Source organism: Spermophilus citellus (genome assembly GCF_964194105.1).
Source record: "Spermophilus citellus genome assembly, chromosome: 1".
Lineage (NCBI taxonomy): Eukaryota > Metazoa > Chordata > Mammalia > Rodentia > Sciuridae > Spermophilus > Spermophilus citellus.
The window spans coordinates 208,738,972-208,754,792 of NC_138182.1; the positions used below are offsets into that span (position 1 = coordinate 208,738,972).

General features: G+C 34.2%; 1 protein-coding gene across 3 annotated transcripts in view; it reads left to right on the forward strand.

The window, feature by feature from the left end:
- The window catches only part of SKIC3 (SKI3 subunit of superkiller complex), a 106,043-nt gene extending 91,584 nt beyond the window's left edge, over positions 1 to 14,459 (forward strand). Inside the window, exons 41-43 of one of the 3 annotated variants that reach the window (XR_014020338.1) lie at positions 4,180 to 4,310; positions 5,610 to 5,733; positions 5,983 to 6,108. Coding sequence is in view for 2 of the 3 variants with exons in the window: in XM_081278516.1 (XP_081134642.1) it covers positions 4,180 to 4,310; positions 5,983 to 6,106; positions 8,839 to 8,913 (330 nt within the window). In the remaining variant the exon portion in view is untranslated. Of the gene's footprint in view, positions 1 to 4,179; positions 4,311 to 5,609; positions 5,734 to 5,982; positions 6,109 to 8,838 lie in introns of those variants that run through there. The other 2 variants (XM_081278516.1, XM_081278517.1) reach the window with 2 other exon arrangements.
- Positions 14,460 to 15,821: the final 1,362 nt, after the last annotated feature.

Consider the following 15,821-nt stretch of genomic DNA (forward strand, 5'->3'; position numbering starts at 1 on the left):
AGACTTAGGAGAGGGATAGCTGGGTCAAAAGGTGGTTCCATTCCCAGTTTTCCAAGGATTCTCCATGCTGCTTTCCATATTCGCTGCACCGATTTGCAGTTGCACCAGCAATGTATAAGTGTGCTTTCCCCCCTACATCCTCATCAACACTTGTTGTTTGTATTCTTAATAGCTGCCATTCTGACTGGAGTGAGATAAATCTTAGAGTAGTTTTGATTTGCATTTCTCTAATTGCTAGAGATGTTGAACATTTTTTTTCATATATTTGTTAATTGATTGTATATCTTCTGAGAAGTGTCTGTTCAGTTCCTTGGCCCATTTATTAATTGGGTTATTATTATTATTTCTTTTTTTTTTTTTTTGGTGTTTAGCTCTTTGAGTTCTTTATATATCCTAGAGATTAGTGCTCTATCTGATGTGCATGTGGTAAAAATTTATTCCCAAATTGTAGGCTCTCTATTCACCTTACTGATTGTTTCTTCTGCTGAGAAGAAGCTTTTTAGTTTGAATTCATCCCATTTATTGATTCTTGATATTAATTCTTGCGCTATAGGAGTCTTATTAAGGAAGTTGGGGCCTAACCTGACATGGTGGAGATTTGGGAATAATGCAATCAAATTTGAGGAGATTCAAGTCTAAAGGAATAGTAGTGGTAATAGTAATTATAAATCACCCCAAATTTATTTTTTTGTCCATATTTGTATTTTTAAAAGGATTTTAATACCTTGGAAAACTGATAAACTATGGAAGCCACACATAGTGTCTGTAATATACTGTTTAAAAGAAAAATCCTTATTTATTTTTATGTGGTGCTGAGGATCAAACCCAGTGCCTCACATGTGTGAGGCAAGAGCTCTACCACTGAGCAACAGCCCCAGCCCCTGTAATACGCTTTTGAATGCGTGAACTAGAGAAGTGGACATTCTTTTAGTGTAACAACATTTATAAATATTATTCAGTTATTTTTAAGCCTAAGAAATTAAATCTGACCTGGAATAAAACAAATTTATAATTGTTATAGTAATAACATTGCTATAATTCATATAGCACTTAGTCTGGGCTAGGCACTATTATAAGTGCTTTCCACACTAATTTTCTGATAGTCAAAATAACCTTATTTTATAGATAAGCAAATTTACTTGGAGTTCAGTAATACCCATTTATACTGACCCCTATCACACTACTGCCACCACAAAAGTGTTTTCTCTAAAAGCCTTTATTCTGTTTCTACCAGTTACTACCTATGAAACCTGCAGCCCATAGAAGTATTCAAGAGCTTTTTCATTTGTTTTTACTACTGGAGATAATATATACATCATCCCTGTAGGATTGTTGTAAATTTCCAATGAAGTAACATTTACTAATGTCTTTAGAAATGTTAAAGCACTAGCCAAATCTAATTTGTTCTTGTTAAAAGATTTGACACTCAGGAGTTATTATAAAGGAATGAAGGTGATGCCATATTTCTGTGGTCAACAGCTGGCAGTGTAAGGAGAATGAATACTGTTTTATGATCAACTATAGTGTATGTGATAATATGTGAACAGTTCTAAACTAAAGGTTATCTAAAATACTGGCTCTGGGATTCCAAAGTGAGATATCAGATCAAGATACCGATTTTTGAAACAAGATTAACCTACAAGGAAGATATAAAAGCATTAGAAGAGTGGAATTGAAAAGGATTTATGAAGAAATTTCTTTGGTTAGAGCTGTTGCCTCCTGTTTTTTTCCCAGACACACACTAAGGTGAAGAAGGGGTGTAACTAGAGACAGTTGCTTTGGGGTATGTTCTTTTGAGGCCCTGAGGATTTTTGTTAAAAATCCTTTATTTTTGAACAAAGGACTCTGTAGGCCTCAAGCATATGGATTGGTAACTATCACAGGTTTCAGAGGCTATGGCCCTCAGTGTAAGGCTAAGAGAGAAGAGAGTTGCCAGAGTTTTGGAAAATGACTGCTAGCTTCTGAGAGAGTGGTCATTGGTGGATGAACTCCCCAGGTAGGTAGGAATAGCTATGTACAGGGAGGAGGGAGTGAAGAATATTGTCAGATGGGATCAGCAGCACTCTGAGTTTGTTAGGTCTAGAAATGAGTGATGCCAGGTGTGAGAGTGGACTGGAGTTAGCTTAGTTCCTGTTGGGTAGAGCCACTTTATAGGGTTAAGGGGGTCTCAGCAGAAAGGCAGCTAGAGGTTTTTCCACATTGCTAGAGGATGTGGAGTAAGAGGAATATAATACAGATGGCCCTAGACTTAAGATAATCAACTTCATGATTTCTTACCTTTAATGGTGTGAAAGCTTTGTATGGATATACATACACACACAGCTTTCATAACATTAAAGAAACTTAACTCTGTGTGTGTGTGTGTGTGTGTGTAATGGAAACTGTACTCACATTTTTTAATTTTGATCCTTCCTGGGTTAGTGGCATGCAGTGTAATACTTTGTCTTGATACTGAGGAGTAGCAGCAAGCTGCATCTCATTTATATAAGCACTCATGAAGGTAAACAACCAATGCTCTACAGTGTACTGGGTTGTTAAGCTGTAATGTTTGGCAGGTTAGGTATTTTTAATGAGTTTTTGGCTTTTGATATTTTCAACTTGCAGTGAGTTTATTAGAACATAATTCCATCATTAGTCAAGAAACATCTGTACATTTGCCCAGGTTAGTAGAATTATAGATGAGTAGGGTATATGTCCCATGCAGTCACACAGGTTTCCACATTTGGTTTAATATTTCGTAGTCACCATTTGAACTCCTTAATTTTTGAACAAAGGACCCTATTCTTCTTTTCCACTGGGCCCCCCAAGTTATGTAGGGGACCTGCAGATGAGCAACTACCCATTAAGTTTGGAGTGTCTGACAAAGCCAGCATGAAAAAAAGTGCTTTAGATATCCATCAGGCCTGGATAACGTAATACCTTCTTACTATGCTTCTAATCAAATACACTTCTGAAATTTCCATAGGGACCTGAAACTACCATTAGCAAGAAGAGATGGGTGTGTTGAGAGGAAGGGGCAAACTACCTATTGTTGCTGTAACCACACCCTAGCGTTGGAAGCTGAGGGGAGTAGGGAGAGGGATGCAGCTGTTACCTTTGCATGAAGATCAAAATGTTGGAAACTGAAAGATATTGTAATTGGAACCATGTTTGTAAATGAATGTAAAAAAATTGCTGATGTAAGAGTTATGGGACCTACTCTAATTTCTATCTAGGCACAGAGAAAATGTCTTCTTCAGATAATAAATTTTAAAGAGATAGGGGAAATGAAAATAAATGTGTACTCTGATCACATTGTTTAGTGTGCTTATTATAAATAGTACCTTTTTCCTTTATATAAGGAAATTATAATACAAATTTTTATATAATTACTATTGCCAGCACTGCACTCAGAGAATATTTCTCTAATATTTTTCTTTCTTATGATTTAGTGTTTCAATGGACTGTATATTGATTCATATATTGACTTTTATTAAAATGTGAAGTGAACTAGATATTGACTCATGATATCAACTTTATTCAAATGTATATAATGAATACCTGTAATTAAATCTTGGTTATAATTTTATATTTTTAATGAAAAAAATTTAGTTTTTTTTCTTATGTAATTTAGTTAGCATTTATTTTCAGTTACTGTTTCTAGGGAGATACTTTGGTATAATATTTTTGAGTCAGTACATATTATAAAACTAGTTTGTAACCCAAGTTATGTACATAAACATTTCTTCCATAGGTGAATTTTTTTTTAAGTTTTTCAATATTGATAACTTTGGTTTAATTTTTTCTCTCTGATCTGCTTTTTACCTTCTATACTGTGATTTTTATTAAAATATTACAATTCAGGTTTCCTCTCTCGTTAAATAATTTTTGAAATATGTAACTTTATCACTGCTGTTAAAGAATTAATCATGTTATTTATGTTTTTGTTTATTTGGTGGACCAAAGGCTTACTAACTGATAGATTTTACTCACTTTAGTAGTATAATGCTATATTTCCTTTTAACAAATATGTCAGCATTTTTAAATGATACCTCCTTTATAAGCCCTTTCTCTCACTGAGTCTACTCTGTTTTGTCACTCCTTAAAAGCAGGAATTAGATCTTACATTATTTTTTAATAATTATATTGAATTTTATACTTTATGCCAGAAACGTTAATATTTACTTTATATTTTTACAGGCTAATGTTTCCAGTGATCACTGGCCATCCTTGGTTCAAGAGGCTACAACTGAGGCCTTGAAACTTTGTTTCTGCCCACTAGCTGTTTTTTTACAAGCTTTGTTACAATTCAACCGCAAAATGGGGGCACGGTATGAAGAGATTTTTGTACATTTTTTTTCTTGGCCATGCTTTCTTCACTTTAAAGCCTTCTAAGAAACAATCAAGGAAAGATTTATAATTAGCTTAATGAACTAGTTTAACAAACTTTGGAGTTATTCTCATACCTCTACTCTAAAACAGCTGGTTCTAGTAATCTGGTAAAGGAAAAATAAAATTTCATATTTGTTTAAAAATAGTTTGGTAAGTAGCTACAAATATGAGATTTGTAGCATCACAGCATTTCAGTGAAGCAGTCCTTGTTTTTTTTTTTTTTGTTTTGTTTTGTTTTGTTTTTTGTTGTTGTTGTTGTTTTTTCTCTGCTATTTTAGGATGAGCCAAGAAACAAAACCAGAAAAATTCAAGGTCAAGGCTACATTAATAGAAGTTCTTGCTCATATAGTGAAGTATGGAAAAAGTCATATGTATTGTAAAAAATGACATATCATTTGAAAACAGCATGGTTTCATAACTAGAAAATCCAAAAGCTACTCAAATTAAAATATAAAAAGATTAGCAATGTTTTTATTGGAGGTCAGGGGTATGGACAAAATAAACGTGAAGATAATTATTTAGAGGTAATATGGATGAAAAAGTAGTCAAGAGTATTTTAAAATTCTTAAAATAACATCTAGCTCTGATAACAAAGCAACCAAAAGTAGACTAGTGATTTTGGAACAAATATTACTGAAACATAATAGTTATTGTAGAAGTAGAGTTTAATACATATAAATATGTGGCAAAAAAATCACAAAGTAGAGATGAAGGAAGAATTAAGACCCTATGACTAATTAGCATTTCCAAGACTGTTTATTAATATTTACTTTTGGCCATTTTATGTGTGACTTATTTCACCAAGAAATGTTTTAGGCTATGAGCTTCCTAATGAACTCTTTTCTGCTGGTGCATACTATGGGCAACTTACACCTCCCATAAATATGAATATTTCTAAAACCAGCCCAAATAAATGTATAGTCTAAGGAAAAAACTGTGTGTTCATTATATCGTCCCTATGTCAAAACTTCTTCAAGACAAGTTCTTTAGTTCCTGTTTCAAACAATTGCTACCTATAATATCTTTCTATCTCATGTTAATGAATTAGTAAAGAAAAAAATTAAATTGTAATGGTAAATCAACATGTTATTGTATGAGTTCATATATTGTACATATCCTTGAAAACATCCATTAATACCCAATATTATGTACTTAACCTCTAGTGTAGATATTAAATATTTCTTGTTCTAATATATGTCACCATTGTATTATTGATTTATTTTTCTGCCTACTTTCAGAAAAGATAAGAGGTACCTTACCCAGAAGTATTTATAAAATAAGGATCTTCTCCCCATACCCCTTGGAATGAGCCTTAATTTGCTTATCTGCAGTGGAAATAATAACAGCAACCCACCTAATAAGGTTGTGAATATTAAATTACAACCATTTGTGTAAAACACATACTACATTATAAAATACCTAGTGCATTATAAGCACTTAATAAATATTAGTCATTGTTATTAATTTTTATTATCTGAATAAAAAAATCACAAAGTAATCATGTATGACATCTTCAAAAGAATGAGAAAAATGATATGTTAAGACTATTATATGAAATACCTCCTGTTAATTTACATGCTTTGAACTTAATTATAAATATCTTTTTCCCAGAGAGACTCGGCGACTTTTGGAGAGAGTGGTATATCAACCTGGATATCCGAAATCTATTGTATCAGCTGCACGTTGGTACCTGCTAAGACACCTGTACTTCAAAAATGACTATGAGCTCATTGATGTAAGGCTCTGACTTTATTTAAAATATTTTCATGTTGGACCTAAGAGCTTTAGAGTTGTTTTTCAAAATTAGTCTACTTTATGATGGATTTTTAAAAAATGAACTACATAATTCTTTGGCCAACAAATTACTACAGTATCTATCATTGCATTCACTGAAAGTAGAGAAACAATTATGCACATCACTTGAAGGTTAAATAAGTAGTTTGCATTTTACCATGGGTTACTTATAAAATTCCCGTTTTAGTATTGTAATATTAAAAGCTGGGGTTTTTGACAAAAATAGCAGGATTTTGAAAGTTGTGTTTAAAAATAGGTTAGTATAAATTCAACCTGTGTATATGCAAGATGCCTATATGTAGGAAAGCTGTACTAAGCTTTCTTTGAGCTATACGCATTTCAAAACCAAAATCCAAACTAATAGCAAGTATTGCCAGTCTAGGGTATTGGTTTAAAACATTGGAATCATGATCAGTTGTGAAGTATGTTCTAAATAATTGATCCTAACTATAGGTGGCAAGAGGTTTCAGTTTTTAATTTCCTATAATAAAATTTAACAGATTCATCACTATCCTCACATCTATCAATGTATTCTTAGAAGCCTTCTTACATGAAAGAGCAGAGTAGAATTTTAGGGAACTGGCCTGATTGTCAGTATTTTATTTGTGAACCAAAACATCACAAGTTTAAAAATCATTCATCAGATGTACTGAGGTTTATAAAAAGTTGAGAGGCGCTCATCTAAAGTCTGTATCAAGTGAAATTTATAGCAGTACATGTGTATGTCCATCTAAACTCAACCTGAGGTGGCACCAAGAAACAGCATTTTTTTTTCCAGAATGGGATGATTTAGCTATCCTCTCTTTCTTTACTTTTGCTCTATCTTTAGAACTGAATGGATAAAATGTTTTATCAAAAAGCAAGTCTAAATGAAAACTCCAAAGTACTAAGTCAGAGAAAAAAGGATTTGTAAGTTCATATTGATCTCATATTAACATTGTTGTTTGCGTCTGCTTGTTTCTCTTTTCCTGAGGTAGGAGTATGACAAATCCTGTACAATCTGTTTAATCCAGAATTTCTCAACCTCAGCACTATTGATAAAGGTTTTGGACTGGATAATTCTTTGCAGTAATGAGTGCCATCCTGAACAAAGCTGGATGTTTAGCAGCACACCTGGCCTCTAACCAGTAGATGCCATTAGCACTGTCCTCCTCCCTGCTACCCTAATTGCACCAGCCAAAAATGTTTTCTAGACGTTGTCAGATGATCCTTGGGGTATAATTGCCGTTGAGAACCATTGGTTTAAACTATAGTAATCCATTCCCCTAATATGACATGTAGAATAAGAAAAAGGATAAAAGAAAGTGCTGGGTGCTAGTTGTTTATTTTTATTAATATTTAAACTTAAGCATATAGGTAGATAGGATAGGGTTAAAGGTAGTAGAATCTAATGGGATGCTCACATGATCTTTAAAAAAATTGTTTTGCTTTTCCTTCCTTTTTTGGTAAAATGTGTGTTACAATATTTGCTCCTCATGGAATGGCTCTGGTATCTAAATATATAAACATGTATCTGAAATTCTTTTGAAAAAGGAAGAGCTTATAATAATGGAAAGGGTTAGAATTCATATAACTTTAGCCAACAATTTCAAAAATAGCAGTCAAACTAATGAAAACCCTTTTCAGTTCCAACAGGTAAATATTGTTTACCTTTTGATGAAATATACAGTATTTCAAAAGTTTTAAAGAAAGCAATGCTTGGAGAAAGGTATTATAAACAACACATTACAAACCAAAAAGGTAGACTACATATGAATTTTGGGAGATAGTTTATTTACCATGTGTTTCTAAACATCCTGTGAATAGGGGACCTAACTACTCTGTTCCAGATTATCTTTTTAAGGATGTTTGTACAGTGAACAGCCTTGGGAGACAAAGATAATGTCTCCCTCCAGAGCAAATGGTAGGCACTACTTAATCACATTAAACTCCCATTATAAAAAAATCTGAATATCTAGGCTCAGGGCCTCCCTCTTGTAAATGCAACCCATTATGTAGGTGGGAAATTGTGTATATCCATCTACAGGTGTTGGTATAAAATGCTGAAACTCATTCAAGGGAATAGTTGATGCTCATGTCACTTGACATATCATTAGTAATGAAGACCTTTGTCTTTGAGCTAAGAGTCCTTCATCTTCTGGCAGTATCGTGCAATGGTGGCAGGCTATGTTGTTAGCTTCTCAGATCCTTCAGTGTTTGATAGTGAACAACCAAAAAATATTTTAGGAATTAGATTATCAGCTGGAATTGAATCTTCTAGTTTGAGAAATTTGAAAATCATGAAAACATTCTTGATAAAATCTAGAGCCTAGATTCTAAGCTGTGATTTTAACAGGGACCAGTGTCATTTAGACAGTTCTATACATAAAGTAGTCATTTTGGGTAAGGGTTTAGAGGTGACAGGAATGTCAGCTAAGCCACAAAAAAAAAAAAAAGAAAATCTTTAATTTCTTACAGACCAACAATGTAACAATCAAAATATTGACATCTATACTAATAAATTGTGCTTCTCTCTTAAGTTAGCTTTGGTTGAACAGTTTATTTCAGCAAAAATGACTGAAAAATTGCACATAATTACTTTTTCTTGTGTAGTTTAATGTTGTCTTTTTAAGACTGCTGTCCTTGGGATACTGTTAATAAAATCCTAACATTCCTGTACGTGATTTCCCATAGGTGTTGGTAAAAAATGCTGAAACTCACAGAGATACAAGAGCATTGGAACTGAATCAGAAATTGTCCTCACAGTAACAGTGGATTGTGTTATAGTGAGCAAACAAAGAAAAAGCTGTAAGAATGAAGTTGTGAATCAAGACTTTTCCCCAGAGCAACATATTTTAAAACTATAGTTGTAATCATCCATTCTTATTTCTTTTTTTAAGCTAAAGAAGTTAAAGCTCTTAATTTTAGGATGTAATTTTCCATTAACTCTTAAGATGACTGTAACCAGAAAATTATTTTTGATTTTGGAAGTCCATAACAAAGGAAAACCATGTTTCCCTTATTTGCTCAACAGTTACTTGTAAACCATGATTTTTTGTATCTTCCATGGTATATAATGGGACATCTTTTTTGATAATCCCTTACAATAAAGCCTTTATAGCCATTTTATAAATAATATAAAGAACAGAACTTTCATTTGATGAAAAATAAATTCTAAGATTTAATTTCTTCCGTGAATTCTGGAGTTCATATACCAACTCATCATGAAATCCAAATAATCCTGTAACCTGTTTTGCTAGAGTATCATCTCAAGAGTCCCTTGAATAAGCATAATATAAATGTTAGTCTTTGACTACTATTGATATGTTTATATAATTCAAAATACTCAGGTGTGCGGCTTCAGTTAAAAACGATGGAAAATGTTGGAAAATAGTGCTGACAGTATTTAATGATCATGCAGATTCTTCAATTTTGATGAAAAGACTTAATTTTCTGAAATAAAGTCTTATTTTCTTTATAGTATCAGTATGAGATAATTTCTAAATTTCAAATCGAGAAACTTGAAAGCAGTTTTCTGTTTTTTTCAAAAAGTCTTTTACATTTTAAATAAGCTGTATGTTGCTTACTTTGAATTTGTAGTTTTAAAAATATTTTCAGACATCTACAGATATTATTTATTGTACAAAGATATGTGATTATATTTTACGTATGTGGTTTTTCTAAACCAGCCGCTTCACAGTGTTACTTTGTAAGATAATATAAATTGATAATAGTCTATAAATTGTACTTCAGAGGCTAATCTATTAAACTGAACCATAATCTGGTGTTTCCCAAATTTGACTGAATATTATAATCATTCAGACCTATGCTGTCAGAATATTTAAAGACCGGAGAGCCTAGAATTTTGCATTTTAAAGGAATGCCCGAAAACTTCTAATGTTTGTTCAGATTTATGAACCACTGGATTAATCTAATGATTCTGCTTTTCTTTGTTTCTGTAACAAAATCAAGCACCTGTCATTTTCTGCTCCTTTGTTCCTTTTTCTCATAACTGTCAAACCTATTCGGTTCTTTTAACAACCTGGCACAAAGCCAGTGAGAGATGCACTGCAGAAGGCCGCCTATGCTACCCGAGTATCCATGTTCTCCTCTTTCCTCAGGAAAATGCTTCAGCTTTTTCATCTTGAGTGGACTTGTTCCATCTGCCTGGATGCTTGGTTCAATTCTTATCCACCATTCACTTTCTTGGGTATCACTTGCTTCACAAGGTTACTTCCACCTACAGTGTGGTCTTGATTAGCTTTTCCTCCAAGCCTGTAATTAAGGGGTAACCTTTTGAATCGCTTGCCAAATTCTGGCTTCCCAGAACTTCAGTCTCAGGTTAGAAAGGAGACTTGGAGCTGGCGTGGTGGCTCCCACCTATAATCCCAGCAACTCAGGAGACTGGAGCAAGAAGATCACAGGTTCCAGGCCAGCCTCAGCGACTTAGTGAGTCCCTAAACAAATTAGTGAGACCTTGTCTCAAAATTAAAAATAAAAAGAGCTGGATGTATCTTAGTGGTAAGGCATTTATTGGTTCAAACCTCAGTTCTACAAAAGAAAGGAGAGTTGTAACAACCCTTTAGTTGATATCATTCCAGGTCATTCTTTTTTTGCATTTACATGTACACATCTTCTTTAAAATTTTGTTTATTACTTTCTCTTAAAATTGCTGCCCATTTTGAGCCTTAAATCATTCTTAATCATGTAATTTTTACAAAGCTTACTTTGTGCTGAACTTAGGCTGAATTCTTAATGTTATCATTTAATTCTAGTTAATAAATGAGAGCAATGTTAAACAGCATACTTAAAACAAAATTTGAAATAAATAGTGTTTTCAGATTCTAGAAACTTTAAAAAGTGGCCAGGATTTCTTTTTGGAGTTTATACATAAGTGTAATTAGACTCAAGATTATTTCCTAAAGTGCCAACATTTAACATTTATCTTAGTGTTTAATTATTTTTGTTATATCTTATTTGAGAATTATGGTGTATTTGCTTTTATTTTCTATCCACCATTTGACTATCATTGATTGTTTTTGTAGTGATGATTGGAGCCAGGGATACTTTACTACTGAGCTGTGCTTCCAGTCCTTTTTATTTTTTGAGACAGGGTCTTGCTAATTTTCGAACTTAAATCCTTCTGCCTCTGCCTCCCAAGTTGCTGGGATTTTAGGCAGGCCCCACCGTACCTAACTTGGATCTTAAAATGTTTTGAAGTAGGTGCATTTCTTCTTTAATAAATAGCTATTAGGAAACATTTAAAATAATTTTTTAAAATTAATTTTGAACTCAGAATTGAAAATAGCAATTTGTTTTAGTGAAGCAAAATGGTGCTAGAAGAGAGAGAATTAAAATTGGAGTATCCCTAAGGATTTGGTTCCATATTACATCACTGGACTGTGACATGATTGGCATGTCTTGATCTTTACTGAGTTTGCTTCAGTAAAAAAAAAATAATTTAGGCTTCATTCTTCACCACATATATTCTCTGTATGTAATATTTACTATAAGAACATAATTAATTTTTCTGAAGATAAAGTGGGTAATAAGAAAAAGTATCCTACCAAAATACCAAAAGTATTCTGCTTATGGTAGGCTGAATAATGGTGCCTATATATATTCATGTCCTAATTCCTTGCACTTGTGAAGATAGGGAGAAGGAGACTTTGTGGATCTGGTTGAATGTATAGACCTTGAAATGGGGAGAACCTCCTGTGTTATCCACATGGAACCAATTTAATCAAAAAAGTCCTTAAAAGCGAAGAGCATTTCAGAGAGATGTGACAGTAGAAGCAGGTCAGAGAGAGCCCACATTGCTGATTTTAGAGATGGAGGAAGGGGCCATTGGTCATGGAAGGACGTGACTTCTGGAAACTAAATGGCAAGGAAGCATTCTTCTGTGGAGCCCCTAGAAAGGAATGCTGCCCTGTTGACGTCTTGCTTATAGCCTGGTGAGTCCCAGGTTGGACCTCTGACCTACAGAACTAATCTACAGCACTTTAAGATTAGTAATTTAGTAATTTCTGTTGTTTAAGCCATTAAATTTGATGATTTGTCTTAGCAGCAATGGAAAGTTAACTGCTAATTGTGTATACTGTTAAAATGAATACATATATCTTTTACTTTCAGTTTCATAAGATCATTGAGATTAGAGATCATCTAAATTATTGTTAAAGGGAAGTGATTAGATATAGATGACGAGTTATTAAATAGTTTTACTGTGAAAACAGACTTGACTCTTAAGAATATGGCTGTCGATTTCTCTAATAGTTAATATCTGAACTGTTGTTACCCAATGTGGTATTAACCACATACTATCACCAACACCATTGATAAGTACTTCACTCTAAATTCTCTTAAACAAAAACTACATTAAATTATACTCACAAAAACTAAGAAGTGTGTTCAACCTGTTTTACTGTTAAATGGATACATGACTGGGTAAGTCTTCACTCTTGGCCTTTAGTTTTTTTGTGTGTATTTGTAAAATCAGGGCCTTGAACTAGATTTCTAATGACAAACTTCTAATGTTCAAATAATGTCACCAAAGTTTTCAAGTCAGAAGTGAGCTGAAGCAAAACTGTGGATATAAACTGTATGGTACAGCACATGTGAAACAGTGGCTCTAATTTCCACTGAACACGGTTCCCTTGTGCTTGCAAACCTTAGGGTAGAACCACTCTGCAAAAAAGGCTCATGGTAAAGGAAGGGAAAGAGGTTTGGGGGCTGAGACTCTGGGAAGAAAAGTGGTCTTCACTCAGTACTTTAATAGAAGCCAACATTTATACATAGTTGAATGTAATTTTATGTGCCTACTACATGTCCAATAGGTTATACTTTTTATAGAAAGGCCGCCACTTTAAATAAAACATTATTTTAATATCTGACTCACAGGTAGCTTAAATAACTTGAGTTTCTAAGACCCTTTCTTTTTAATACAATTTCCTTCCCTTCTGACATACAAAATATATCATTGCTTAATTAGTATGGAGAAAAATGCTGCATAGTTCAGTATCAGACAATCAAGCATTTCTGGAAACTACAATGTAGCCTTATTGAAAAGACTAATCTTTTTAAATTTTTTTTTTTTTTAGTTGTAGATGGACACAATACCTTCATTTTATTTATTTTTTATGTTGTGCTGAGGATGGAACTCAGTGCCTCACACATGCTAGGCAAGCGCTCTACCATGAAGGCACAACCCCAGCTCGAAAAGACTGATCTTAATCTGTTCGATTTAATAGATCTAGAAAGAAAAAAGTACAAATAGTCTTTATATAAATGGTACCTTCAGAAATTTGGAAATTGACCTGGAAAGTTGAGGGGTGTGGAAAAAAGACAACTACAGTAGGTTTTAATCTTCACAGACTTAGTTACATGTTTTGTTGCATATGTGCATTCCTGGCAATGCTAATTTGTCTTATGTTTGGGACACAAATGTCTGGGCACAAAAGAAAAGCCAGATGGAGCAGATGGTTTTTTTGTGTGTGTGGAAAGAAGAGGAGGAGGTTAGACAGAAAAAAACATTGCTGACAAGGCAAATTTATATTGTCACAAATAATATAAATTTCCTTCTATAAGAAGGAGATAAGTGTATTTCTGAATTGCCTAAGGTTATCCCTACAGTGCCTTAGAACAATTACTATGTTTATGGTTGCAAGGCTTTTCTGTCTAAGAAGTAGATTCAGAATGAATTATCTATGCAATGGGCCCTCATAATGAATTATGAGCAATGGTGAATAATTTGTGAATATTAAGAATATGTAAGCTGTAATAAGCTTTTGTGCTAGTCAAGTAGCTTCCAGGGAAGCCTAAGTAAGATCTAGCATTGCCAAGGCTCTTTATACTGTACCAGCCAACCACCTGCTTCCAGAGGAGCCTTTTGTGCTTATGAGGTAGTAACCTTGACCCACCAGAACTTCAGCATCCACAGACTGACAGGCAGGGATAGACTGAATGCCTACCATGCACCTCCTTCAATTCTCATCATTTTTACAGTAGATGTCTTTATTTTTTAAGGATTTTTTAAGATGTTGATGGACCTTTATTTTATTCATTTATTTATATGCAGTGCTGACAATCTAACCCACTGCCTCACACATGCTAGGCAAGTGCTCTACCACTGAGCCATAACTCCAGTCACTAGATATCCTCATTTTATAGGGGAAAAAAAGGCACAGAATTTAGTTTCTAAAATTTTATATTAGGTAAGTGGAATCTGCCTAAAACATTTTTTTCTGATATTATTGTCAAATTTTGCTAATAATTTCTATTAGCTCAAAGAAATGTGAAAAAAATGAGGTATGTATCTTTGAGACATAGTCAGTTATCCTAACAAGCTTTATTCAGATGCTACCGTTTACCATTTGACACAATCAATTCTATGGAGAACATTTAGGAAACCCTCCTCCAAAGAAATAACTAAAAATTAAAACCTGTGTAATGACAAGGAATACTCCATACTTAGACTTTGAACTTCATAGAAACTAGGACCAAAGTAAGCTAATGGTTTGATTTAATCATTGATAACATCACCACTTTGGGTATTTATTTATTTATTTATTTATTTGAGTCGGTACTGGGGATGAACTCAGGGGCACTCAACCACTGAGCCACATCCCCATCCCTATTTATGTATTTTATTTAGAGATAGGGTCTCACTGAGTTGCTTAGCGCCATGTTGTTGCTGAGGCTGGCTTTGAACTCAGGATCTTCCTGTCTCAGCATCCCAAACCCCTGGGATTATAGGCGTGTCCTACTGCCCCAGACACATCACCACCTTTGGTTTTCTCTTTAGTGTCCTCTAACCTATTCCCAGAGTCCATCAGCTTCCCCCGCCCCTTTGGCCCTTCCATATCTTAGGTGCCTAACACTTTCTTGATTTTGATGGACCTTGCACTTCTTTAGTTATAAATTAATCCCTTCAGAGGAAATAGTTGGTTAAAACCTCACAAGTGTGTGTGTGTGTGTGTGTGTGTGTGTGTGTTCCTCTTTCTATTTACTCTTTTACCTACCCACCCACCCATGCCATATTTCTTGAAGATTTTGTGTTGGTGTTACGAAAACTAAGTAATGGAATACAGCATAGACACTAGATAGATTCCTTGGTGTAGTGGTCATTTTGAGTTGCAGGATTATGGGTTTGCCTAGTGCCATGCAGTGCCACCCACTTGAAGTCTAGCCATAAACATTTGCCATGTGAATACAGTGCATTACTTTTGGGGAAGCACCTCCTACGTGGATACTAACGATTTTTACTTGGTATAAGGGGTATTGGGTTTGGTTTGATCCCTAGTACTTAATGGAAGAAATATGAATTATTGCCCATTGGCATCAGCACCCCACACAATTTCCTCTTCAGCTGTTGGCTTCCTGACCCCAAAACAATAGAAAGAATTACTTTAAAAACAGGAATAGTTCATCATTAAAATTTGGGGGGGAGGGCACTGGAGATTGAACTCAGGGGCTCTTGACCACTGAGCCACAACCCCTTCCCTATTTTGTATTTTATTTAGAGACAAGATCTCACCGAGTTGCTTAGTGCCTTGCTTTTGCTGAGGCTGGCTTTGAACTCATGATATTCCTGCCTAAGACTCCCAAGCTGCTGGAATTACAGGTTTGTGCCACTGTGCCTGGCTTTATCATTAACATTTGATTCAGGAGAAATCTATATT